This window comes from Lynx canadensis, chromosome E2, assembly GCF_007474595.2.
Source record: "Lynx canadensis isolate LIC74 chromosome E2, mLynCan4.pri.v2, whole genome shotgun sequence".
Classification (NCBI taxonomy): domain Eukaryota; kingdom Metazoa; phylum Chordata; class Mammalia; order Carnivora; family Felidae; genus Lynx; species Lynx canadensis.
The window spans coordinates 50,491,689-50,517,707 of NC_044317.1; the positions used below are offsets into that span (position 1 = coordinate 50,491,689).

The window sequence follows — 26,019 nt, forward strand, 5'->3', positions numbered from 1 at the left end:
ACAGAACTATAACGATTGTACCCCCCGATCACCCCCGCACCAACCCACCTTCCCTCTCTAATCCCCTCCTCTCCCACCTAGCTCATTCTATTTCAGCCACATTATCCTCCTTGCTGTTTCCAGAACACTCCAGGCACATCCCACCTTAGGGCCTTTGCACCTGCTCTTTCCTCTGCCTGGAATGTTCTTTCCCCTGATGTCCATATGTCTGGACATCCTCACATTCTTCAGGTCCTTGCTCTCGGTGGCACCAAATTAAACTTAACCCCTTACACACACACACACACACACACACACACACACACAACTCACACACTACCCACCATATCTGCCTTTCCTGCTTTATTTTTCTTCGGAGCCCATGTAACCACCCGACATGCTAAATATTTGACTTATTTATTTTGTTTAGGTCAGATCCATAAGGACAGGGATTTTTGTCCATTTTGTTCACTCCCATACTGCAGTCCTTGCTACTGTGCCTGGCACAAAGTAGGGCATCAATAAATATTTACGGAAAGAGTAAATAAGCAGGGGGGAGGGAAATGGTCAAATTTGCGTTCTGAACCCATAAGTCACGTGGGGGTGCCTTGAGACTGGCAAACAGAGCCAGTCAGTGGCTAAGGCTGGGGAAGCGGGGTGCCTGGGTGGCTCAGTCGGTTAAGCGTCTGACAGCCAAGAAAGAATCCTTAAAGACGTCTTTGGTGCAAAAAGGTGATTTTATTAAAGCACCGGGACAAGACCCGTGGGCAGGAAGAGCTGCACTGGGGTCGTGAAGTGAGGGGTAACTCATTATTTACCCTCAGGTTGGGGAGGGGGTCAGGGATAGTACATCTCTAAAGGAATCCTGGAAGCAAGGTTTCTGGGACCTTGAGGGGCTAGCTGTTGCTAGGGAAACGCCATTTATTACCTTTTTGTAAACAACAACAACAACAACAACAAAACTCAGTCATGAGACCCTTCAGATGTATATGGGGGGGCATAAACTTGGAGTAGGATTGCCAGCATATTTTTGGGGCAGTTGAGATAAAAGAAATACATTTACAGGATCCTGGGGAGTCAGGATAATGTTAAGCCAAGATTCCCTTTTGCCCCCAGCAAAGTGTCATCATTCCAGGCAGCTGAGCTCCTGGAGGGAGGTCACTCTGTCGGTTTCAAGGACGTGCCAATGGACTGGAGGTAGTAGGGGAATTTAAGTTTTCATTTGCCTTAGTTCCCCACAATCACCGTGGCAAGCACTTAAACCCCTTTCCTTTGTTCGTGGGGAGCCAGGAGATCTGGGGAATATCACATATTTTCCACCTGGGGAGGGGTGCCAGCCTGTATTTTGCCCTCAGCTTGCCCCACCTCCCTCATCACCTTCCATTTCCATTTCCGAGAGGCTTGTGCCTTTCCATGCAGCAACTAGCCCCATCTCGCTGCTTACTCCCCTGCTTCCTATTTGTCTCCAGCGATGTCCTCTGCCTACAATGCCATCTCCCCCACCCTACCCTTGCTCATTCCTATTCCTCAACTCACCTCCAGGTCTCAGAGACATCCCCTCCTCCAGGAAGCTCTCCCTGACCACCCCCCCCAACAACTGGGTCAGACCCCATCTCTGGCCTCTCCCATGCTATCCCTGGTTACTTTATTCAAGTGGGGGGAAAGGAGGAAGGACATCTTATTTTTTTAATAAAATACCTCTTTTTTTAATGTTTATTTATTTATTTAATTTTTTTTTGAGAGAGAGAGAGAGCGCAAGTGGGGGAGAGGCAGAGAGAAAGAGAATCCCAAGCAGGTTTGAACCCATGAACCGTGAGATCATGACCTGAGCTGAAATCAGAGAGGGACACTTAACCAACCGAGCCACCCAAGAACATGATGAAACTGAGATTATGATGAAAGGAAATTGAGTACCAGACCGACATGAGCCAGGCATCCTACTAAGTGTTCTGCTAACCTGCCTGACGTCATTTCCCACTGTTCCCCCTGCGCCCCCCTCCCCCGAGCGCCCCTCCCAGACACACTTTGGCTTCCTGGCTTTTCCGTGCAGGTGCCGGACCTGCACTTGTTGGCCAATGCGTACAACAAATCACCCCCAAATGTAACGGGCGACAACAGCATCGTCTCACGGGTTCTGTGGTCAGGAATTGCAAGCAGCTGCAGATAGCCCGGTTCCTCTTTCAGAAGCAATCCACCTCTAAGCTCACCAGGTGGTTGTCGCCAAGATTCACTTCTCTGGCGGCTGGTGGCGGGGACCACCTTCAGGTCCCGGCCACCACCTTCAGGTCCCGGCCACACGGGCGTCTCTGAAGGCAGCTGGCTTCATCGGGAGAAGCATGAGGCGCCGGATTGAGGTGCAAAGATGGAAGTCACTGTCTTTTTGTAATCTGGTGTCAGAAGGGACAGTCCATCACTTTTGCTGAACTCCATCCCTTAAAATACATCCCTACATCCAGCCCACGGTCAAGGAGAGGGGGTTACTCAAGGGGCTGAACACCAGGAGGCAGGGATAATTAGGTCCCACCTTAGAATGACTTCCTCCAGCCTCCTCAGCCCCTGCGGTCACTGGTCACTGCTCCCTCTGTCTGGAAGGCTCTCCCCCCAGATCTCTGTGTGGCTTCCTCCCTCCTCTTCCTCAAACCTTCCATAAAGCTCCTTTCATCGATTTAAACTGCAATACTCCCGGGGCACCTGGGTGGCTCTGTTGGTTAAGCATCTCACTCTTTTTTTAAAGATTTTTTTTTTAATTTTTTAACGTTTTTTATTTATTTTCGAGACAGGGAGAGACAGAGCATGAACGGGGGAGGGTCAGAGAGAGAAGGAGACACAGAATCTGAAACAGGCTCCAGGCTCTGAGCTGTCAGCACAGAGCCCGACGCGGGGCTCGAACTCACGGACAGTGAGATCGTGACCTGAGCCAAAGTCAGACGCTTAACCGACTGAGCCACCCAGGCACCCCTTTAAAGATTTTTTTTTTAACGTTTTATTTTTGAGGTAGAAAGAGACAGAGCATGAGCAGGGGAGGGGCAGAGAGAAAGTGAGACACAGAATCCGAAGCAGGCTCCAGGCTCCGAGCTGTCAGCACAGAGCCCAACGCGGAGCTCAAACTCACGGAGCGTGAGATCATGACCTGGGCTGAAGTCGGACGCCTAACCAACTGAACCACCCAGGCGCCCCAAGCATCTCACTCTTGATCAGCATCAGGTTGATCTCATGGTTCCTGGGTTTGGGCCCCATGTCCACTTGGTATTCTCCCTTTTCCTCTCTCTCTGCCCCTCCCATGCTGTCTCTCTCTCTCTCTCTCTCAAAAATAAGTTAAAAAATAAAACTTAAATTGTAACACTCCCTGGATAGGCTGAAAAATGGTCTGCAAAGACCTCCGAGCCCTTGATCTCTGGGTTCAACACACTTTGCAAGTGTGATGAAGTTAAGGCACTTGAGATACCGAGGTGTGCCCCAAGGATAATCACAAATGTCCTTACAAGAAGGAGATCCAACAGCAGGACAGAAACAGAGACAACGTAACACAGAATGTAGGCTACACTGCAGGAGGAAAGGGGCAGAGCCAAAGAAAACAAGGAACACAGCTCCAGAAGCTGAAAGAGGCAAGGAAACTGATTCTCCCACAGAGCCTCAGGGAACGCAGCCCTGCCAATGGTTGATTTCAGTCGGTGAAACTGATTTTTGTTTGGGCTTCCCACCTTCAGAACTGCAAGAAAATAAATGTGTGTTGTTTTAAGCCACTGAGTTGTTGCAGGCAGCCACAGGAAATGAATATATCACCCAAACAGGTGCAATATATCCACCTCTCCTGATTCAGTTTTTTTCCATAATGGTGATCAGTGTCTGAGATATTTTTCTGCTTAGTATTCTATTTATTATCTGTCTCTTCCACTAGAATATCGGCTCTAATATCACGGTCATTTTGTAACTGTTTATTATGGGCAACTTCAAAAAATTTTTAATGTTTATTTTTGAGAGACACAGAGACAGAGCGTGAGTGTGGGAGGAGCAGAGAGACGGAGACACAGAATCCAAAGCAGGCTCCGAGCTGTCAGCACAGAGCCCGACACGGGGCTCGAATCCATGAACTGTGAGATCATGACCTGAGCCGAAGTCGGACGCTTAACCAACTGAGCCACCCAGGCGCCCTTCCCTTTCTTTCTTTAAAAAAATGGCTTTTTACTACATCTAAGAAAGAAAAAGTATTAATATACATGTTCGAGCATAGAAAAAACAGTGTAAACACATTACATTTCTAAGAGATATGAGGTTAAAGGAGAAAATCTTTGCATAAGCTCTAAGTTTGTACAAAGAAGCTAGATTTGCTATTCTCCTAAAAGTGAGGGGACCTACTATATTACACCCAGAAATCATTCAATACCTTTCCGCAAGAATGTAACTCAAGCTTTGCTGAAGCTCCATATTCCATGAAGGCATCTAAAACGTCAATCGGGGTGCCTGGGTGGCTCAGATGAGTGTCTGACTTCTGATTTTGGCTCAGGTCACAATCCCAGGGTCGTGGGATTGAGCCCCGTGTTGGACCCTGCACTGAGCATGGAGCCTGCTTGGGATTCTCTTTCTCTCCCTCTCTCTTCCCCTCTTCCTCACTTGCTTCCTCTGTCTAAAATAATAATTGATAAAATAAAATAAAATAAAATAAAATAATAAAATAAAATAAAATAATAAAATAAATAAAATAAAACAAAACAAAATGCCAATCCACAGGCAGAATCGCTCCTTCCTCCCCTGTCCATTTATGCAGTCGTCTTCATGGATTTCTGGCCAGATGTCACAGACAAAGGCTGAGAGGTTGTCCAGGATTTCATCCCTGTTCAGCTAGAAGTAGGTCTGGAGGATGGTCATCTCTCCTGCATCTCCTTCTCCGCTCCAGTGCTGCACCTGCACAGGTGGGATTCCAGAGCAGCAGCTTTCTCGGCCTTGAACTCCTCTCTGCACAGATGGTATTGTTCAATTTCAGCCGCCCTTCTTTGGCCAGCTTCCGCCTCTGGTTCTTTCACCTGTGGGCCCCAGACACCTTCTCAGTGGCCCCCCTCTCGGTCTGTAGCAGCTGCAGGATGTCCTGCGACTGGTTGGAGGTGGTGGCAGCCATTCCGAGCCCAAGGGGAGCAGCCTAAATCGACTTGGTCCCCCCCTCTGGTCCCCATTTCAGACTTCTGACCCCCCCCCCCCGCCAGAATTATAAGATAATAAATGTGTGTTATGTAAGCTTGTGGTAATTTGTTACAGCAGTCATAGGAGACTAACATACCTCTATTGTGAAAAAGAGAGGTCGGACTGAATAAAGAAGCCCACACAAGGGGCGCCTGGGTGGCTCAGTGGGTTAAGCATCCGACTTCGGCTGTGCCGACAGCTCAGAGCCTGGAGCCTGCTTCAGATTCTGTGTCTCCCTCTTTCTCTGCCTCTCCACTGCTTGCACGCTGTCTCTCTCTCTCTCTCTCTCTCTCAAAAATAAATAATAAACATTAAAAAATTTTTTTAAAAGAAGCCCACACAATATAAAGAAGCCCAGAAGAAACAAACATCATACAGATAAAAAAAAAAAACAATAACAAGAAAGCGACAAAAGAAACACAAAACATCTATAACTAAACGCTTTGTGAAATACTTAGCAAGATAATGGAAAATACCACATTTATAAAGAGCTGGAGGCTATGAAGAATTAATAATTAAATAACAAGAAGGGTTCTTGGGAATTCAAAATTATAGGGGTGCCTGCCTGGCTCAGTCAATGGTGTGTATGACTTTTTTTTTTTAATGTTTATTTATTTTTTTTTTTAATTTTTTTTTTCAACGTTTATTTTATTTTTGGGACAGAGAGAGACAGAGCATGAACGGGGGAGGGGCAGAGAGAGAGGGAGACACAGCATCGGAAACAGGCTCCAGGCTCTGAGCCATCAGCCCAGAGCCCGACGCGGGGCTCGAACTCACAGACCGCGAGATCGTGACCTGGCTGAAGTCGGACGCTTAACCGACTGCGCCACCCAGGCGCCCCTATTTATTTTTTAATGTATTTTTTTATTTTTTTTTTAATTAACGTTTATTTATTTTTGAGACAGAGAGAGACAGCGCATGAACGGGGGAGGGGCAGAGAGAGAGGGAGACACAGAATCGGAAGCAGGCTCCAGGTTCTGAGCCATCAGCCCAGAGCCCGACGCGGGGCTCGAACTCACGGACCTCAAGATCGTGACCTGAGCTGAAGTCGGACACTTAACCGAATGAGCCACCCAGGCGCCCCAATGTTTATTTATTTTTGAAGGAGAGAGAGACAGAGCATGAGTGGGGGAGGGGAAGAGAGAGAGGGAGACACAGAATCTGAAGCAGGCTCCAGACTCTGAGCTGTCAGCACAGAGCCTGACGTAGGGCTCAAGCTCACAAACTGTGAGATCATGACCTGAGCCTTAGTAGGACACTCAACCAACTGAGCCACCCAGGCGCCCCAGTGGTGTGTATGACTCTTCATTTCAGGGTCATGAGTTTGAGCCCCACATTGGGTGTAGAGATTACTTAAAAATAAAATCTTAAAAAAAATTCTAGATGAAATATAAATTTGAAGAGAAGGATTAGAAGCAAAATCAGGGAAATCTCCTAGAAAGGGAAAATTGACAAAGGGCTGGAAAATAGTAGTGAAAATATAAGAAAATTGAAGGCTCAACTCAGAAGATCGAACATCCAAATAACGAAGATTCCAGAAAAAGAGCAAGCAAATGAAGGGGAAGAAATCAGCACAAAAATATACAAAGAAAATGTCTCAGAACCAAAGGGTGTTCAATCTCCAGATTGAAAGAACAGACTTAAGGTCAGAATGATTAATGAATAAAGACTACAGTAAGGCATATCTTCGTGAATTGTTAGAACCAGAGAAAGAGGGAAGATCACAAAAGCTCTCAGAAAAAAAGAAGAAAAAAAAGCTAGCAAAAAAATAAAAAGTCAAATACAAATTCAAAGGAAAGGGAGAATGCAAACAAATCTGAGGGGAAAAACAGTTTTCCCTTGTTATCTAAATTTTTTTTTTCAACGTTTATTTATTTTTGGGACAGAGAGAGACAGAGCATGAACGGGGGAGGGGCAGAGAGAGAGGGAGACACAGAATCGGAAACAGGCTCCAGGCTCCAAGCCATCAGCCCAGAGCCTGACGCGGGGCTCGAACTCACGGACTGCGAGATCATGACCTGGCTGAAGTCGGACGCTTAACCGACTGCGCCACCCAGGCGCCCCTTCCCTTGTTATCTAAAATTGCATTCCAACTCAGGGTGCATACAGATTTGAATGGAAAAGGATACATGTATTTCCAACCTAGAATTTTATACCCAGCCAAACTATAATAATGTGGGAGGATAGAATGAAGACCTACTTAGTTTTGTAAGAACCCAAAAATATTTACCTCTTCTTCACTCTTTTAAGGGAACAATTGGAGGATGTGCTCCACCGAAATGAAGAGTCAACGAAAAAAGACAAAGACCTGGAATCCAGGAAATTTCCAACTCGGGGAAATCCCAGGATAGCTTAGCACAGGCCTGGAGAGCAGCAAGTCCACATTATATTAAAAGAGGACTGCAGGGTCGCCTGGGTGGCTCTCAGTCGTTAACCCTCTGACTGTTGATTTTGGCTCAGGTCATGATCTCATGGTTCATGAGTTCAAGCCCCGTGACAGGCTCTATACTGACAGCATGGAGCCTGTTTAGGATTCTCTCTCTCCCTCTCTCTGCCCCTCCCCCTTCAAAATAAATAAACATTTTTTAGAAACAAAAAGAAAAATATTAAGTATATATAGGTGCATCTAAAATTAAGGTAATTCTTAATTCTCAATTTTAAAGTTTGAGAAAGAAAATGCTAGTATATTACATGGCTCTGCAATGAAAACATTTACATATCACATTGTAAAAAACATTGATATAAAAATTATGACATGATTTCGTTGGGAGAGGGAAATTGGGTCAGCACGAGCTCAAGCCTCACCTACTGTAGTAGGAAGTCAGTAGAGAATGTCTAAAATTGGCTACCACGAAATAGCAGTGTCAGCATATTTAGAAACATGGAAGAAAATACTAGAAGAAACTGGTAAAGTCGTTGAAAGTGGTTGCCTCTGGCGAGCAGAGGGGCGTGGGGAAAGATAGTACATAGGACTGTTTTTTTTTTCATATTTTAGTACAGTTTGATTTCTTTTTTCAGTAATCTCTATACCCAACATGGAGCTCAAACTCACAACCCCAAGACCAAGAATCTCATGTTCTTCTGACTGAGCCAGATAGGTGCCCCAGTACAGTTTGACTTTTAAAGTATATTAAAGAAGAGGCACCATGGAGCTTCTAGAAATGCTGTGTATCAGCTGTATCCGAGAGAACTTTCTGGGATAACGAAAATGTTCTCCATCTGCACTGCCCAAAATGGTAGGCACCAGCCACGCACGGCTACTGAGCACGAGAAAAGTGGCCAGTGTGACTGAGAAGCAATCCTTAATTTTTATTTAATTAAAAACACTTTTTAACGTTTATTCCTTTTTGAGAGACAGAGAGAGACAGAGTGCAAGCGGGGGAGGGGCAGAGAGAGAGGGAGACACAGAATCCGAAGCAGGCTCCAGACTCGGAGCTGTCAGCACAGAGCCCAGGGTGGGGCTCGAACCCACGAACCGTGAGATCATGACCTGAGCCGAAGTTGGATGCTTAACCGACTGAGCCACCCAGGCGCCCCTTTTTTAAAATGTATTTTATTTATTTTTTCATGTTTATTTATTTTTAAGAGAGAGAAAAGGAGATAGAGCATGAGCGGAGGAGGGACAGAGAGGGAGGGAGACACAGAATCCAAAGCAGGACCTAGCAAATTCTAGAACTAGATGGCTCCAAACTTCAGATGATAGTCTTATCAAACATACATTATAAAATAACTAAGCTTAAAATGGTTAAAGACATAAAGGAAGAATCCAAAATATGAAAGATGAAGACACTACCAAAACAAACGAACAAACAAAACCCCCAAACACCAAAAAGGCCCCCGCCCCCCACCAAAGAAAACAGACAAAAGAAGCAGGAGTGCTTGGAGGAGGAAGGATTGGATTTACAGGAGGGAGAAATCCCTTAGAAAGGGGCTACCTGAATACTGGTGCGCAAATACAGCAATGATGAGCTCTTATTAAGTCAGAAGGGGATCCGAAGAGAGAGGAGCCAATTCCTGTGCAAACTACCTTTATTTATAAGGAAAAACTTCCCCATCTGGTTATAAAACCAGCGCTGCGTGAAGGCACTTGACTGGGGAGAGGCGGTGGCAGGGGTCCCGGTAGAGACCAGCGTGTCTCTCCTAGCCCTGGGGAGGTGGGGGCGGAGGTGACTCCCAGGGAAATCCAGTGGAGGCGACACGTCGCAGGCTCTCCTAGGCTGGGGTGTTGGCTTGTGTCGAGGGGGTGGGAGGGGGTGGCAGCAGGAATAGGAGGCACTTGGGACGGAATCTGATTTGACAAATGGAGGGCAGGGGGGTGTCTCTTGCCTCCAATGATTCCCAGCCCCATCGTGACCTCCCACGGCTATGACAGTTTCTAGGCTGAGGTTCTCCTTCTCCCCTGGGCTTCCGGGGAAGCAGAGAGCTGGAGGTGAGGACCCCACCCCTGTAGGGCTTGGGGCCCAAGGAGAGGCAGCAGTTACTGAGGGACAGGTCTGGAGCAAAGGCAGGGACGCTTCCTCCTGTCTCCCCTGGAAACGTCCTCCTCTCCAGCTAGACTTTATTCCTCTGGGTCTTCACCCTGGGGAAGAGCTGAGGGAAGACAGGATCTTTAGACACCAGGAACTCTCACTCCCTCGTCCCACCCCCAAATTTAATGGAGTCACCCGCCCCGAAACAGGTGGGCCGTCTCCACCCTCCCCTCCCCTCCCTTCCGAGGACTCCGGCATCTCCCAAACCACCTCAGAATCCCCGAGGTCCCTGTCACGACCAAGCACCAGATGATGCCTTAGGTCAGCCGCCCAAGGTGATGAACTGGAATGGAGTTTTCCATACGGCCACGAAGGAAACACCTACTGCCCCCATGGGGTCTGGTTGGGACCCGCCTCCACCTGTCCCCCAATTAAAGGAATCTTCTCCCCTGGGAATATAATGGGATCTTCCTGGTCTCCTCCCTTGACTAGAACCTCCCGCAACCCTACCATAATTTTACTAATGGAGTCTTCGTCTCCCTGCCCAGTGCCGCGTAGGGAAACCTGCCCCGCCCCCAGGCCAGTAACGTACACGTCTGTAACGTCCCCCGTTACTAAAAGGGTATTTTTCACCCCTTCCCTTGGCTAAAATACATTCTTCCTTGGGGCGCCTGGGTGGCTCAGTTGGTTGGGCACCCGACTCTTGGTGAGAGTGCAATCCGGCTTGGGAGTCTCTCGCTCTCCCTCTCTCTCTGCCCCTCCCCTGCGCGCTCTCTCAAAACAAATAAATAAACATTAAAACTGAAAAACAAAAAATTCTTCCTTACCTCCCAGTAATATTATTAGGGATGATAATAAAAATATTTGATTGAGTTCTGCTCAAGCTACTAAGGCAGCGCTGGGGAGTTCCCCCACGAAAGGCCACGAGGAGGGGGCTTTTCTTTGCCTCTCCCGTTACTATAATGGGCTTTTCCTCGTCTCCCCACGAACCCTAATGGGTTCTTCTGACCTACCCCGCCCCCCCCGCCCCGGTATAACGGGACTGTCCCTCTTGCCCCTCTTTTTCCCGTGGAATCACCCCTTTCCCCAAATAGCCCCAGGAGGCCCCCACAACCGCTCTTCCGGGCTCACCCCGAAGTAGTTACGAGGTACGTAGCCCTCCTGGCCATGCAGCAAGGCCCACCACCAGTCTGTCTCCTCTGGCCCGTCCCTGCGCAGCACGGTGACAGACTCGCCCTCCCGGAAGGACAGCTCGTCCCCGAACTCGGCGCTGTAGTCCCAGAGGGCGTACACGACGCCGTTGTGCAGCAGCCCCATACTCTGCTCCACGTCTGAAACGTAAAACGGCAGGGATCGTGAGCGCACGGGGTGGGGGGGGGGGGCAAGGACACTCAGGGACACGAGACACGCCGAGGACAGGGAAAGGCCCTGGGATTTGGCGCCGCCCCAGCTGAGGGATGAGCCACCTGCAAAGCTGTGTATCCCTGCCTAGAGCCGGGCGCCTGAGCTGGAGTCGGCCGCCAGGGCCCCGCAGTCTCTAAAATTCGAGAACATCGGGGTGCATCCAACTGGGTGTCCAACCCCAAGGCAAGATCAGTGGTCCCCATCCCTCCTGTACATCGTTAAGTCCCTCCCAGAGGTACAGTCGTCCATGCACCACCCTCCTCCCCCACTTAAGTTTACAGTCTCTCGTCTCAACCCCTCCTTCCGGTGGTACAGCCTTTCCCTTCCTCCCCCTTAAGTGGTCCCATCTCCCCCTTTCCAGATGGCGAGTCCACATGGCTTCCCCCTCCCCAAGGGGCAAAGTCTCCAAAGAGGATGCGATAACGTCTCCCGAGGGTACAGCCCACCCGCCCCCGCCTCTGCCCCCCCTTAAGGGGTAAAATTTCCCTCAAGAATTTAACCCCCTTTCCCAATGGTACAGTCCAGCATGCCCCCTCTCTCCAGTGGCTCAGTCCACTGTGTTCCAGTTTCTCCTCCCCTCCCGAACTCTCCCAGGCGGAGCCTACGGTCCTCACATCTCATAGGCTCCACCTACCTGCACCAAGGTGTAATGGCCCGATGACAGGGCACTCCCCGTCTGCCCTTGCTCACCATAAGCCCCGTGGCCCCTGTCCACTTTCTGCCGCCGGGTGGCACAGACAGCAGGCTGTCGCGTAGAGGCTCACCTCTCAAAAATACTGTCCCACCCCCAGGTCCGAGAGCCTGCCTGACGCCGACTCTGTGATGTCCCCAACCCCACCCTATGATACAGTTTGCCCGGGTGTGCAATACAGAGGCTATTCACACCCCCATGCCATTGCTACCTACTTCCTCCCGTCACCTGGTTAGATGATGTGGCCCCTCTCGTGAGGTAAGCCTCACGTCTCACTACACGCGGAAGAGTCCCCAGGCCCCTCCCCAGAAGCCACGGCTTGCTCACCTGCCAGCTGTGTGGCACTGTATCTCCCACTGGCAGCACAGCTCACCTGCCCAGCCCTATGCCAGGCAGATGGCATAGTTGGAACGTCCGACTGCCCACGCCCGCACGCGAGAAAGCAGGTGGGCAGTGCCATTTGCAAGACCGCTCATATCCGCACAGGGGTCCAGCCTGCATGGCAGAGTGCCCATGTCCCCCCATCCCTCGAGGTTGGCGCAGTCTGCTCACCCCACACACCCAGCTTGCACCTGCCGGGTGGGAGGCCCGGTCCCCCACCCCACCCCTAGGCGGTCCGTCCCACTGCCCTTCTGCTGCGATCCTGCCACTTGATTGGTGCAGCCCCCACGTCTTCTCTCCTGTGATTGGCGGCCTGCCTCCTTCCCCTCCCCGACTGCTAGCTGCGTGGCCCAGTCCCCGCGACCCCCTTCCTCCCACCGCGGCGTCCCAGCGCTGCCTCGCACCTGCCAGATAAGTGGCGCAATCGGCGTAACCCTCGCGGTAGGGGTCGCACTTCTCGATCGCCGTGGCGCCGTCGCTGAGCGTGGTGGCGAAGATTGCTGCGCCGTGCTGCACCAGCGCCGTGCAGATCGCCGTGTCGTTGCAGGACGCGGCGCAGTGCAAAGGTGTCCTAGGTGGGGAGGCGTGCGTGAGAGGCCGTGCACGCGCCCCCCGCCCCCCCCCCCCCCGGCAGGTGCGTTAACCCGCAGCGCCGTCCTGCCCCCCCCCCCCGCCCGCCCCGTGCGGGTCTGGGCTCACCAGCCGTGGCTGTCAGGGGAGTTGACGTTGGCCCCAGCCGCGATGAGGAAGTCCACGATGGGGTAGTTGGCGCCGCAGATGGCGTTGTGCAGAGCCGTGATGCCCTCCTCGTTGGGCTGGCTCGGGTCGTTCATCTGGGCGGACGGGGGACGCAGGGACTCAGTCCCGCGGCCGCCACCCCGCGTCCCCCAGCCTCCACCCCGCCGGCCCTGCACTTCGGCAACACTCACCTCCTTCACTGCCTGCTGCACCACGTCCAGCTCCCCGGTCAGCGCGGCGTCCAGCAGGAGCACAAGCGGGTTGAGGCGGGCGCGGCGGACCTTGCGCGGGGAGCCCGCCTTCCGCAGGACCGAGCGCGTCTCCTGGGGGACAGGGAGGGGGGCTTCAGTGACTTGGGAGAGTTTCTTAATATACCCATTACTCAAAGGGGAAAATAGACGACGGTAGCTGCCCCAGGTCGTCCAACTAGACAGAGGTGAAGGCTGGGATTGGAGGACAGGGAGGTACAGAGCCTGAGTCCAGAGGGCGGGGCGGGGGCGGGGCGGGGGTAGGATCCCTCCGTTCTACAGCCTTTGGTTCCCTACAATTGTCAGGGAACCTGGTGATTATGGAATCCTGGGCCCTGAGAACTGAGAGGAAGCTGGGAGACCATGGAGTTGTTGATTGTGGAAGCCAGATAGTCAACCCACCCACAGTCTTATTTCTTTCATAAAACTTAAATGCTGTGAAACGCACGGGACAAAGGTTGCCCAGTGTTAATTCCGGATGTTCGGAATTAGAATATTTATCCTATTATTCCTTCTGCTTTCTTGTTTTTGATGTTCAAGCGTCCTCCTACAAGATTCGTTTATTCTGAGCACATAGCATTTGTGATTCTGGTCTTTGATGTCAATGATGTCAAGATCCTGGAATTCGGAGATCCCAAGAGCCACTGGTTTCCAAAATTCTCTGATGTGCAGCTATATGTCAGATTTCCAATGTTGAGTCCAGGAATGCTAAGCTATGCCATTTCAAATTGCTGAAGACCCAGGATGTCACATTCCCAAGATTCTATGATTGGGAACTTTAATATTTTATGTTTAGAATTTCTTCCAAAAGATTGGAAGGAGATACTCAAAGTGTGAATCATTGTTCTCTCTGACCGCTGTGATTTTGGCCTCTTTATTCTTTTATCTATTTCCTCCTGCTTAGTATGGTGTTTGTGTATTCCTTTCTAGTGGAAAATGTTCATTTAAAATATAATTCTGGAGGCACCTGCTTGGCTCAGTGTGTAAACCATGCAACTCTTGATCTTGGGTTTGTGAGTTCAAGCCCCATGTTGGGTGTAGAGATTACCTAAAAAAATAAAATCTTTGGAAGTGCCTGGGTGGCTCAGTCAGTTAAGTGTCCGACTTCAGCTCAGGTCATGATGTCACAGTTTGTGAATTCGAGCCCCAAGTGGGGCTCAGTGCTGACAGCTCAGAGCCTGAAGCCTGCTTCGAATTCTGTCTCCCTCTCTTTCTGCCCCTCCCCTGCTCAAACTCTGTCTCTCAAAAATAGAAATAAAATATTTAAAAAATGTAAAAAATAAAATAAAATCTTTGGGGCACCTGGGTGGCTCAGTTGGTTGAGCATCTGACTCTTGATTTCAGCTAGCGTCATGATCCCAGAGTTGTGGGTTCGAATCCCACATCAGGCTCTGTGCTGGGCGTGGAGATTGCTTGAGATTCTCTCTCCCTCTGCCCCTTTCCCACCCCCTCTCTAAAATAAAATAAAATAAAATAAAATAAAATAAAATAAAATAAAATAAAATAAAATAGGGCTCCTGGGTGGCTCAGTCGGTTAAGCGCATGACTTTGGCTCAGGTCATGATCTCACGGTTTGTGAGTTCGAGCCCCGCGTCGGGCTCTGTGCTACAGCTCAAAGCCTGGAGCCTGCTTTGGATCCTGTGTCTCCCCCCCTCTCTCTCTGCCCCTTCCCTGCTCATGCTCTGTCTCTCTGTCTCTCTAAAATAAATAAACATTACCAAAAAAATTAATGAAAAATAAAATAAAATAATAAGATCTTAAAAAAAATAGAATTCTGTATTACAGCGTATTTGTGCACTAATCTGTGATTTCCTGGTTCAAATGATAACCAGGGTTTGCGTTACTGACTTAAATTCTAAGATCCTGTTCTTCAAAACTTCAGTGCCCGAGGGTTCTGAAATTTCACTGTTCTGAGACTGACAACAAGATTTAACTCTTGAATTCTGTGAGTTTTCAGGACTCTCTGTGGCCAAGACTTTGTGATTCTATAATGAGGTGATTTCAAGACGTTGTCATTCTTCCATTCTTGATTTCAAGATCCTGAATCTTGGCTCCGCCCCCAGGGGGGCTTGGGAATAGGCATTTTGGGGTGTCTATCCGGTCCCTGCTTCTTCTCCGGGAATCGTTCCCCTCTCTCCGTCCATCCACACTGAGAGAACAGGACTGTTCTATGTGGCTACACCCGCCCACCCCAAGCCAAGATGCAGGGACTGGACCAAATTCAGCAGGAGACCATCCATCCCCCGGTCAAATGCTAACAATGATAATAGTAGTTACCAGTTAAGTGCCAGGCACTATTCTAAGCACTACGTGCTTAATCCTTACAGCGACCCTGTGGTTATTCTCCGCCCCCCTCCCCACCCCCCCCCGCCCCGCCATTTTACAGATGAAGAAACTGAGGTCCAGAGAGGCTAAGTGTCTTGCCTCAGGTTGCACAGCTGATAAATGCCGTGGAGCTGGGATCTGAACCCAGGCAGCCTAGCTCTGCAGATGCTGAACTTAATCACGACACCCACAGCCTCAGGGCCCAGAGACTTGCTCTTGGAGTTTTGAATGAAAGAAGCTCTAAGTGGCGTCCGAGGACACCATGGGCTTGAACTCAGAGGTCATTTGGGGTCTCGGGCGGGGGCGCATTTCTAGCCATGGCACAGGCTTGCTGAGGTCTGAGAGGAGAGAGCGGATCCCCAGGGAATGCAGACATGAGCCTGTGCAGCAACCGGGGAGAGAAACGGGGAACACTTTGATTCAGGCAGGCTTTTCAGGTCCCGGAATAGACCCGCTGTCGTGCCAAGATACACTCATTTCCAGGTCGTAAGACTCCCAAGATTCCCGAAGGGATGCCCTCGGGGGGCAGGTTAGTGGAGAGGAGCAGAGAAAGTCTCTGTGTGGCCAAGGCTTCCGAATGCCTCTCCGTATATACGTCCTCCCTGTCATCAGAATGCAGGCGCGCCTCGAATAAAGACTACATTTCCCAGCCTCCCTTGCACCTGGGTTCCTGGCCAGTTGGGAGAGGCCGATGTGATGTGTGCCACGTCCAGGTTCTGCCCTAAAAGGGAAGGGGCGCTTCCCTGTGCTAACATACCCCTGTTTCCTCCTGTGTTACTTACCATGCTCTGGAGCTGGTCTGATGGGCTGAGCTGGGGCAGGGCCGGGGGTGGCACGGGAGCTGGTGGGGCAGGAGCAGGGGGCCCCGCCCTGGCCTCGGACGCCTCAGTGATGGGGGACAGCTCGGGCTCAGGCCCCCCGGGCCCCCCGGGCCCCCCGTGACGATGGAAGAGGCGGCTGATGATCTGCTGGTATTGTTTCTTGTGGGTGGGGGGCAGGGCCACAGCTGGGCTCTGCTCCATAGAGCCCCTGCGTTTGAGGGGCCGGGGTATCTCTGCCAGCACCCGGGCCACCTCCTCTAGCTCGGGCACCGACTGTGCCTCGGGTGGCAGTGCTGGCTGCAGCCTCGTGGGGCTGAGGGGCCGAGTTACAGCGCCTTCATCTGCGTCCCCGGCCTCCAGCACTGGCGTCAGCAGCCCTTCCAGGTCCGGCTCTGGCTCCAGCTCAGGGGGAGGTTTGGGAGAGCCTAGAAGGAACAAGAAGCCCATCAGAGGGTGAATCCCTGGGAGAACCCCAAGACCCCCTCCCCACAACCTCCAGGACCTGCGGCCAGCATCTGATTTGCTGTGTGACCCCGGGGCAGTTCCTTGCTGTCTCTGGGCTACTTTCCATGAGCGGCGAATACCATCCAATTGTGACATCTCCCACGTGTCAAGTGCTTCGCACGCGCCTGGTGCTTTCCGCGCCTGCCTTACTGAATTCTCACCACTACTTTGTGAGGTAGGTATTACTATCATCTTCTTATTACAGAAGGAGAAGCTGAGCCTCAGAGGGGGTGGTCAGTGGCCCCGAGCCACATGCTTGGGATTTGAACTCAGTGCTCTCTGACTTCTGAATCGTGTGCTCCTGCCATCGTGAGAGATTTGACTTTCGAAGATTCTAAGACCTTCCTCGCCTACCCTCTCAGGCAGAATACTCAATCCTGGCGCTTGATGGTCTCTTCTTGGTCTGATCCCTCTCTATCAGAGCGTCTAGAGCAGGTAGAAATAGTAACGATCACTCCCTACACACATTACTCCACTGAACGCCCATCACAGTCTACGACGTAGAGACTATTAATCTGTCTTCACAGATGACAAAACAGAAGCTCGGATAGGTTAGCTCATGTATCCTGAGTCATACAGCAAGTCCGTGGTGGAGAGGAGCTCTAAACCCATTTCACTTTCACTCTAGGCTCTGTGCTAGTCACACACACACACATACACACACACACACGTTAATGATTATAATACAATAGCTATCGAGAACTTCCTATACATCAGGCCCTATTTTAGTAACTTTATACGGATTAAATACCCTAATACCATATCTGAGTGAGATGGGCTCTATCACCTTTTACACTCAAGGAAATTGAGGTCCAGAGAGGTTAAGTGACTTGCCCGAGGTCACACAGCACAGAGCCAGGCAGTCGGATTCCAGGGTCCATGCTTAACCACTGTGCTGTCCCTAGCTCCCGAGCAAATTCCCAAGCTCCTGCAGCCTAGCTCTCTGTAGGGACAATGTCCGGAAATGGGTGTTTGGCTGTGATGTCTCCCCCAGCTGTTCTGGTCTCCAGCCACGTGTCCTCCCTCTAACCAGCCCTCTGGGGCCCCCCACTGTTGACTCACCTTCGCTCACAGGGGCCCAAGTTTGTTGGGGAGGTTGGGGGGCTGGGGCGGGGGGCTGAGGCTGGGGCTGGGGCTGGGGCTGGGGCAGAGGCTGGGGCTGGGGCTGGGGCTGGGGGGGCGGCTGGGGCTGAAGGGGCACCTGGGGCTGGGGAGGCAGCTTAGGCGGGGGTGCTCGGGAGAAGATGGGGGAGCCCGGGAGCATGGCCCTGCTGGCCCCATGCTCCCAAAAGGCATTCTGCAGCTTGAATATCATGCTGAGGGGGATGGGACGCTGGCGCGGGGAACTGCGGGGCTGGGGGCTGGAAGGAGGCATGGGGATGCGGCTAACAGGCTGCCAGCTGCGGGGCAAAGTGCCTGATGGCCCCGCGGAGCCCAGAGATCTGCGGTAGCCGCCCACATCGGAACGCCGGTCGTTGGCCAGAGGGGAGACCTTGTAGTTTCGGGGCAGAGTGGCACTGGTGAGGTTGTCCTGGGGGAGAAAGAGGCAAGGAGGAAAGAAGGGGCTCAGGTGGGAGGAAGTTAAGGACAAAGAATGATAAAGGAGGAGGCAGAAGGGGGAGGGAGGTAAGGGTAGAAGGTCAGAAGGGTGAGAAGGGGAGGGAAGGCAGAGGGGGTGAGGGAAAGAGAGGGTCAGGGAGAGGGGCAGAAATCCAGGATGAAGAAGGAAGAGCTTAGGGTGGAAGGCACGGAAACTGGGGGTGCAGCCGGGAGTGGGAGCTGGTCCTAGCCTCATTCCTGGCCCCTGCCCACCAGCCCCCTCCCCGGCAGCCTCTCACCTTGCTGGTGGCCCCCAGCCCGTCCAGGCTGCTTTCTCTCCAGGGTAACAGCTGCAGGCCTGGCGAAGCAGGCCGCGAGAAGACGTCCAGGCCTGCAAGGCGGGAGTCATTAGAGTCTGGGGGACACCTCTCCGGGCCCCCCCCCCCCCCCCCCGCTCCTCTGGCCTCCCACCACTCACGTTCATAGCTCGCTGTCTGCGAAGGCTTCTTCTCGTACGCCACGTCCAGGTCAGACTCATTCCAGGCTTTGGGGGGCCGCCGGCGCAGCGTTAAGTCGTCTAGGGAGAAGTTGCAAATGGGAGATACGGCGGGAGGCTGGTCCCAGGCCCGCGTCCCTCCCATCCCCCAAATAGGGCCCCTGGTTCACCTTGAGCGCGCAGAGGCGGGGCGAAAGCGCTGCCGCCCGCGCCCAGTAGGGGGCTCCCAAAAGCGACAGGCGCATCGTAGGCTGAGGTCTGGGGGCGTGGCGAGGGCCCGCGCTCAGGGAAGAAGGCCTGGGGCCCTTCGGCCAGGGGGCTGCCACGCGGGGAGCCGGTGCGGCCCAGGAAGTCGAAGGTCGTGGGGGGACCCTGCTGGCGGAGCGGGCCCGATCCGGGCCGCGGGGAGGGCGCACGGCCGAGGGGGCCGCCTGCGCCATCGAAGGCTCGGGGCCGGGGCGAGGGCGCGCGGTCCAGGCTGCCGTAGGCATCCGGCTGCAGGTAGAGCGGGGTGCGCGGTGACGAAGGCCGGCCTTTAGGGGACAGCGGGCTGTAGGGGAGCAAAGCCGGGGCGTTCTCGGAGCGTCCGAAAGAGGAGGTGTCTGCGCCGTCGGTGGCCGCCTTCCGGGGAGACCCACGGCTGCTAAAGTGCTCGGGGACCGGGCTGGAGCTGTACCGGGACAGCTGTGGGGAGGCCCGCACATTGAGGGGGCAAAGGAGACATTAGTAGAGGGGGTTAGTAGAAGATCAAAAGAGGTCATCGAAAATTCACGCGGGGGAGTTAGACCGGCGCTGGAGATTCAGGCACGGGGAGCCCTGGTGAGGAGTACTGGTGAGACAGCCCTGAAATTGGGGCCGAGGCTAGCCCATACAGTGCCTTTCTGCCGCTTAGAAAAAGGCCCTGTTCCTCCGAGGGTCCTGTTAGATGTCCATTTCCACTGGTCCCCGCCTTCAGGTGCCCTTAAATAGCCCACAGACTCTATAATCCTATGGGACAGAACTCCAGGCAGAAAGAAGCTGGCTTTGGGGGCTAACGTGGGGACCAAGGCGAAGAGACTCACCCTAGAGGGGGCTCCCGCCTGTGAGCCGACAGGCGTCGGCGAGTCTGACCACAGCGACTCCAACTGTTTGGTCAGTTCATCCACCTTGGCCGCCGCCGTGTCCAGCTCCATTTGTTTGAGGTCCATGTGTCTCATGGCCAGCGCTGGGCAGAAGGGAAGGGCGGTAAGGACCCGGGTCGTGCGGGCAGAGCCCCGCCTCTACCCTGGAGGGCCCCTGGCGGGCAAGCCCCGCCCCCTACCCCAGCTCACACTGGAAGTTCAGGTCCAGAAGGTCCCTGGTGCTCTGGAATGCCTCGCTGTCCATGGTGCCGGCCGAAGCGGGGCGCCTGCGTGGGGTGTGAGGAGAGAGCCTTCTCAGACCCGGCCCCGCAGGGAGCCAGGGGTCCTTGAGGAGCGGGACGGCACGTTTACTCTCCTAATTTTTTTCCACTGGAAGCGCTATGCCCCTCCGCTTCCCTGGCTGGGAAATGCCAACTCCTTCAAATCTTCCTGGGGGCGCCTGGGTGGCTCAGTCGGTTAAGCTTCCGACTTCGGCTCAGGTCATGAGCTCACGGTCCGTAAGTTCGAGCCCGGCGTCGGGCTCTGTGCTGACAGCTCAGAGCCTGGAGCCTGTTTCAGACTCTGTGTCTCCCCCTCTCTCTGACCCTCCCCCGTTCATGCTGTCTCTCTCTCGGTCTCAAAAGTAAATAAAAACGTTAAAATCTTCCTGGAAGTCTCGGGTCAGAGTTCACTGTCCATCTCTCTATCTCAGTCCTAATGAGAGTTGAATCGCTCCTTCATCAATTATCTACCGATCACCTACCGATCACCTACGGTGTGTGCCAGGGCCTGTGTAGTTGCTTGAGGGCATAATGAAATGAAATAACAACTATTTGTCGAGGGCCACCGCCTGGGAGAACTGAGCTGAGTGCTTTGCACCCTCACTTGATGGCCACGATCAGTGTAGCAGGCCAGAAAGTGGGGCTCCGAAACATTTGTTCAACATCACTCGGCAGTACTAGGTTTCACACCTGGACCTAACTTGTGAGTCTGGGTCCTCTCGACCAGACAGGAAGAGTCCCCCACAGGGCAGGGACCAACTCAGCTTCCTCTCCCCAGAGTAGACCTTGTTCACAGGGACCCAGGGTTAACAGGAAGAATAGGGAGGTGGCTGGGCTGCTGTGGTCACGGGTTCAGAGGAACCGGTCAAGCCAGGACCATCCCCATGGTAGCCACCACGCCCCACCAGCTTTGCCACCTCCCCTGTCTGCACCAACCCCTTAGCTTTGGAGGTGCAGGCGTGGGAAGCAGGGCAGGCTGGGGCACGCTGATTCTGGCCTCTGGGAAGCCTCGGAACAGAACCTGTTGGGGCTGGTGGTTCATCTGGGTGTGCTGGGAGCATGTGACTTTGGGCAACAAGTCCCTTCCACTCCCCGGGCCTCAGTTTCCCCAACGGTGGGAGGAGGAGGCCAGTCAGCTATTCTCAGAGGCCTCTTCAATCTCTCAGAGGCCTAGATTCTGAAATGGTAGGACCTTGAGACTGCAATTAAAGCTCTACAGAGCCTAAAACTCTCAGCTTGGAAGTCTACTGTCTGAAAGTCCTGAGTCCAAGATCCTATCTTTGGAACATTCTAGAATTCTCCAGTGTTGCTAGCCTAGATGTCTCTATCTTCCTGCACTGTGGTCTCTCTATCCCAGGATTCCACTGTCCTAAAAGTCTAGCTGAATGCACGGTAGAGAGGACTATTGTGAGGATCCAAGTGGCCAGAGATTGCAAGAGGAATTAAGGCTCTGGGAATTCAGGCCTCAGAAAGTAGAAACCCCAGGAATCAGAACTCAGGGCCTTTAGAATCTCAGACACACATGAAAACACTCTTGTCTGTTAAAATATAAAAACGGACAACTCTATGCGGCCTCCAGTGCGCGCATTCTGGCAGTGAGAGGTTCTTCTGGGGATTTCAGGACTCCCAAATTTCTAAGGCTCTCAGATCCCATGCTTGACAGCCTCTGGCTCTAAGGAAATGCCAAGGCTGGGCGTGGGGCCCTCGCAGGGCTGGAGCGGGCAGAGGGGTTGTCCGGGCCGCCAGGGGGCGCTCTGGGTCACGGCCCGAACCTGGCGGGGCAGGCGGACAGCGCGTGAGCTCAGACCCCGGGAATGCGCTGCGGGCCCGGGCAGGTGCCTCACCTCCCGCGACAGGCGAGGCGTGGGGGGCGAGGGGGGGGGAAGCGGGCGGGGCGCGAGGGCGGTACAGGCCGCGCCTCTGCTCCCAGGTCCCTGCCCTCCACTTCCACCTCCCGGTTCCCCCTCCTGCGGACTCCAATCCACCCCAGGATACCCTCTAACCCCAACTCCCACTCCTCCCCTCCCCTACCACCCCTAACTCTCCTTTCCCCCGCCCTCGTGCACGCGGCCAAGCCAAGTTCTTCGGGGTTAAGGATCTCGGGGGGCTTCTTAGAGGAATCATCCTCAGTGGGAACCAAGTCAGAGCGCCAGGCTAGGCTGGGAATACCCTACTTGAAATCCTACATTTCCGTCCGGACTGACTGTCGCTGGGAGAGGCCCCACCCTCTCTAGGACTTGGTTTTCCCCTCTCTAAGTCTCTACCCTGGGCTAGTTATATTCTGTGCCTCAGTTACCTCGTGTGTATAATGGGGGAATTAATACCTTCACGTCAAAAGGGTGTGAGGTTTGAGTGACATAATTTAGGTACAGTGTTTAGAACAATGCAGGCACCAAATAAAGTTCACACATATAGGATTCTTAATTAGGGACTTTTCATGGCTGTTCATTAAGATAACGTAGGATCTGGCACACAGTGAGGGCCCAAGACCCAGAGTAATCTGTTGGGTTTTTTTTTTCCCCCTCCCAACAAGAGAGCCCTTTCGGCTCTTCCTGAGATTCTAAAAGCCATGAGTTTTGACCTCTGGAGTCTCGACTTCCAAAGCCCTAAATTCTCTCCGGTCACTAGTGAGTTCTGGCTAGTGGTCATCCCCAGTAATCTAGGCAGAGGTGCATGGGGAGAGAGAAGATTCCAGAGAGAAGGCGGCAAAAGCCCAGGATGTGGGCTGTGCCTGCTCTCCAGCCTTAGTTTCCCCAGTGGAGTAGAGAGGAGTCATTCCCTGGGGTGGAGTCAGTGAAGCACCTTTGGGCAGTTGCCCGAAACTTCTGTAGACAATGGGGACCATCCCATCTACCTATCTGCGCTGAGCCTGGCTCACAGGGAGCTCTGCCTTGGCAGCCACGGTTATTATTTTTAATTTCATCTCAGGCTATCACCAAATGCCCTTCAAGCCCAGACATTAGGAAGTTCTTCCCTCTCTCATCAGAACCCCCTTCCTCCCCCACCCCCTTGTTTAATCCCATCACATGACTCATGGGGGCGGAGAGAAGGGGGAGACAGAGGGAGGTGCAGGTCCCTGCCCTCCCCCAGCTTCAAGGACAGACACACACCTCCAGAATTAGCCTCTATCCCTCGCTTATCTCCCACACAACCTCAGGTCAGACAGATGGGGGTGGAGGTGACATTTCTCACCTCAGGGTCAGGGCGAGGAGCCCTAGGAGAGAGAAGGTTAGTCAGAAAATCTGGTGGGAATGGATGGAATCCCGTCTCCCAGACAGGCTGCAGAAAGAGGAGGAAGCCAAACTCCAATCAACTCTGCTACCTGTGTGACTTCTTAGCCTCAGTTTACCCCTGTCCTCTCTGTGCAATGACTGTGTAGGGCCCAGGCATGCAAGCCTCCCAGAATCCAATCCTACCTTCTGGAATTCGGCCCTGGGTTCCAGAACCCCCTCTGCAAACCCCAAGTTATTTCCCACCTCCGTGGGGTAATGGGAGAATCCCGCTCCCACCAGGGGGCGCCCTGGGGTGGAGGTCCCTCCTCTGGTTAGGCAGGTCTGACGCCCCGGTTAATGATATGTTGGCGAAGTCGCAGCCCCACAGAGGTTGGAGAGCTGCCTCGGTTCCCCTCCTCGCCCCCACCCCAGAGCCGGAAAGTGTAGGGAGCGCCGGAACCTAGCCTCCAGGGGGACCTCGGGGGCTTGTCCTGCTACATTCCAGGGACCCGAGTTCCACTATCCGCATCCCACTCCTAATTCTACCTTGAGACCTAGAGGCTTAGTCGAGAAGGCAGCTGGAGGGCGGCAGGGATGGCCGCCCTTTCCAGGGTCCAGAAGTCCGAGTCTTGTCATTGCTGCCCAAGACTCAGGGATCTGATACTCCAATTCTACTCAAAGACTCAGGCTTCCGAGAGCGCCCAATTCGTGGAACTCGGGAGTCCCAGCTCCAGCGTCCCCCCGGGACCACGGCGTCCGAGCCCTCCACCCCTAGAACTCAGGCATCAGGGTCCCCTTTCCTTCTGCCCAGTGAATATGAGTTCTTTCCTTCGAAGGACCCTGGCATCTGCGAACGCCCAATTCCGCCCTGGGAATCGGTGTCCGAGTCCCCTCCCAGTCCTCCCAGGGACGCGGTGTCGGGCTCCCCCCGAGCCGCTGGACCCCAGGGGTGGGTGGAACTCACGGATCCGGGGCAAATCCTGGCACCGGGGGACTTCCTCCGGCTCCGGCTCCGGCTGCGGGGAGCGGAGGACGGGGCGGGGCAGGCGCCGGGAACAGGTTAGACGACGTGACTCCGGCAGACGGGAGGCGGGTCCCAGAGAGGAGGGGGAGTAGGGGTCGCCTCGAGCACCTTGGGACTTGTAGTCCTGCAGGGGCAGTAGGCCGACTTCTCGAGACGTTCCCATTGGGAATCACCCAATGTCCATTTCACAGACAGGAAGGGCGAGGTCCAGAAGCCGAGGTCTATGTGGCCACGCAGATAGAATTCAGACTTTAATCTCGCCGGGGCTGCAGGAGGCAGACTCCTGAGTCCCTGTCCCACCCCTCCAGGCTTAGTTTCCCCCTCCTAGAAAGATTTGGACGCCACTAAAGGATTAGAAGGTTAGAGGTTGGGGGAGACTCACATGCCCCGCCCCTAAGTCGAGAAGACACCCTCGCTAAATCAGTATCCCCTCGAATCTCTGAATCTCAATCTCCCCGTCGGTAAAAAGGATGGGTTGGATCTTTATACAATTTCCTAGCAAGAGTCCAAAGTCTTAGGCTGGGACTACAATCCCCAGCAGCTTCCACGATGGACATCGGGCGTCTCCCCTTCTTGCGCCCTCTGGGAATTGTAGTCCCGAGTCCGCAGTCCCGGAGTCTCGCCCACGCTGGGGAAACTGTCTGGTGATCCCGGGCTGAGGGAACGCGTTCCCTTCCCCTGACCCTCCCTCCGCTCTGAGAAGCCGCTCACACCCAGAGAAGGAGGGACGCCCCAATTGTGGAATAGGATCCGAAATCACGGCAGAGGGGGCGGGAAGTGGCTCTGACACACTGGCCAGGAATGCAGTCGGGTCACCCTGTCTAGCCGCCGTCCCGCGGCTCCGCCCGCCGCCCCAAGCGGTGTGGTCCCTGTGGAAAGGGGCGTGGATGCGACCCCCAAATCCGCGGCCGCGTGCCGCTGTTTACACGCGCCCCCCGGCAGAGAAAGGGCGCTGCTCAAGCCTTCTACTCCCTCTCTCTTCCTCAAAGCCTTACAGGAGGGTCCCCCACGCACTAGGCTAAATTCTCGGGGGCATCTATATGTCTCATTTGATCCACAAACCCCGCCCTTTAGTCCGCACCGCCCCACGCGTGATTAGCTCGTCTGGAAGCCCCGCCTCGGAGCCCACAGGCTCCTCCCTCTAGGTTTCCCGCGCCCTGGGAGTCCAGAAGCCCCGCCCCTGGCTGGTACTTCAACGCCCTCCGGAGGAATTACACCATTTCTCCATTTTCCCACCTGTCCCACTCAAGTTCCGAATTTCCCAGGCATCTGGGCCTCCCAAGAAGGGATTGTGACACTGAAAGCACAGCCCTGCCAACCTACACTCTTACCTGTCTCTTTAAGAATCTCAGACCAATCGACCTTCCTGTCTCTTTAAGAGTTAGAAGCTACCAATGTGGCTGCCCCTTTAAGGCGACGTTGGCGCAATTAAAGTCCGAGGCATGGAGGGGGATATGCGCCGAGACCTGATGAGGCGCTAACTCCCGCCCAGGAGCCAAGCAGCTGTTTTCAGGAGCAGATTTTCGGGAAAAGAACGTCTTCCTCGGCTCTCTGCTCTGCGCAAGCGGAAACTCCCCCCACTTCTGCTCGTAGAGAGAGCGTACTCCGAGCGACACCCCCGCGCTCCCGCGC

The 26,019-nt window shown here is 53.6% G+C and overlaps 1 protein-coding gene and 1 pseudogene across 4 annotated transcripts; both read right to left on the reverse strand.

The window, feature by feature from the left end:
- Nucleotides 1–2,260: 2,260 nt before the first annotated feature.
- LOC115502158 lies at nt 2,261–5,092 on the reverse strand (annotated as a pseudogene).
- A 4,077-nt stretch (nt 5,093–9,169) lies between these two features.
- PPP1R13L (protein phosphatase 1 regulatory subunit 13 like) lies at nt 9,170–25,798 on the reverse strand. 4 transcript variants are annotated; one of them, XM_030299157.1, is made up of 15 exons: nt 25,719–25,745; nt 24,328–24,608; nt 23,262–23,365; nt 20,081–20,157; nt 19,832–19,974; nt 18,941–19,454; nt 18,753–18,851; nt 18,574–18,665; nt 17,798–18,266; nt 16,193–16,656; nt 13,029–13,160; nt 12,799–12,932; nt 12,504–12,670; nt 10,755–10,954; nt 9,170–9,744 (listed from the first exon to the last, which is right to left on the reverse strand). In XM_030299157.1, exons 4-15 carry the CDS (start codon nt 20,133–20,135, stop codon nt 9,706–9,708), a joined length of 2,508 nt encoding a protein of 835 aa, XP_030155017.1. In that variant the 5' UTR covers nt 20,136–20,157; nt 23,262–23,365; nt 24,328–24,608; nt 25,719–25,745; the 3' UTR covers nt 9,170–9,705. The 4 variants fall into 4 exon arrangements, with proteins under 4 accessions (XP_030155017.1, XP_030155016.1, XP_030155021.1 ...); XM_030299156.1 differs by lacking the exon at nt 25,719–25,745 and having other exon boundaries at nt 24,328–25,003; XM_030299161.1 differs by lacking the exons at nt 23,262–23,365; nt 24,328–24,608 and having other exon boundaries at nt 25,719–25,798.
- Nucleotides 25,799–26,019: the final 221 nt, after the last annotated feature.

Bases quoted from the DNA above. Each gene is read 5' to 3' on its own strand.
- PPP1R13L (XM_030299161.1), bottom strand. From the start codon at position 20,135: ATGGACAGCGAGGCATTCCAGAGCACCAGGGACCTTCTGGACCTGAAC. The intron at 18,852-18,940 runs GTGAACCAGGGG...ACTTCTCCCTAG, and splicing joins CCCGCCTCTGCGCGCTCAAG to ACGACTTAACGCTGCGCCGG. The intron at 12,933-13,028 runs GTGAGTGTTGCC...CCGTCCGCCCAG, and splicing joins TGCAGCAGGCAGTGAAGGAG to ATGAACGACCCGAGCCAGCC.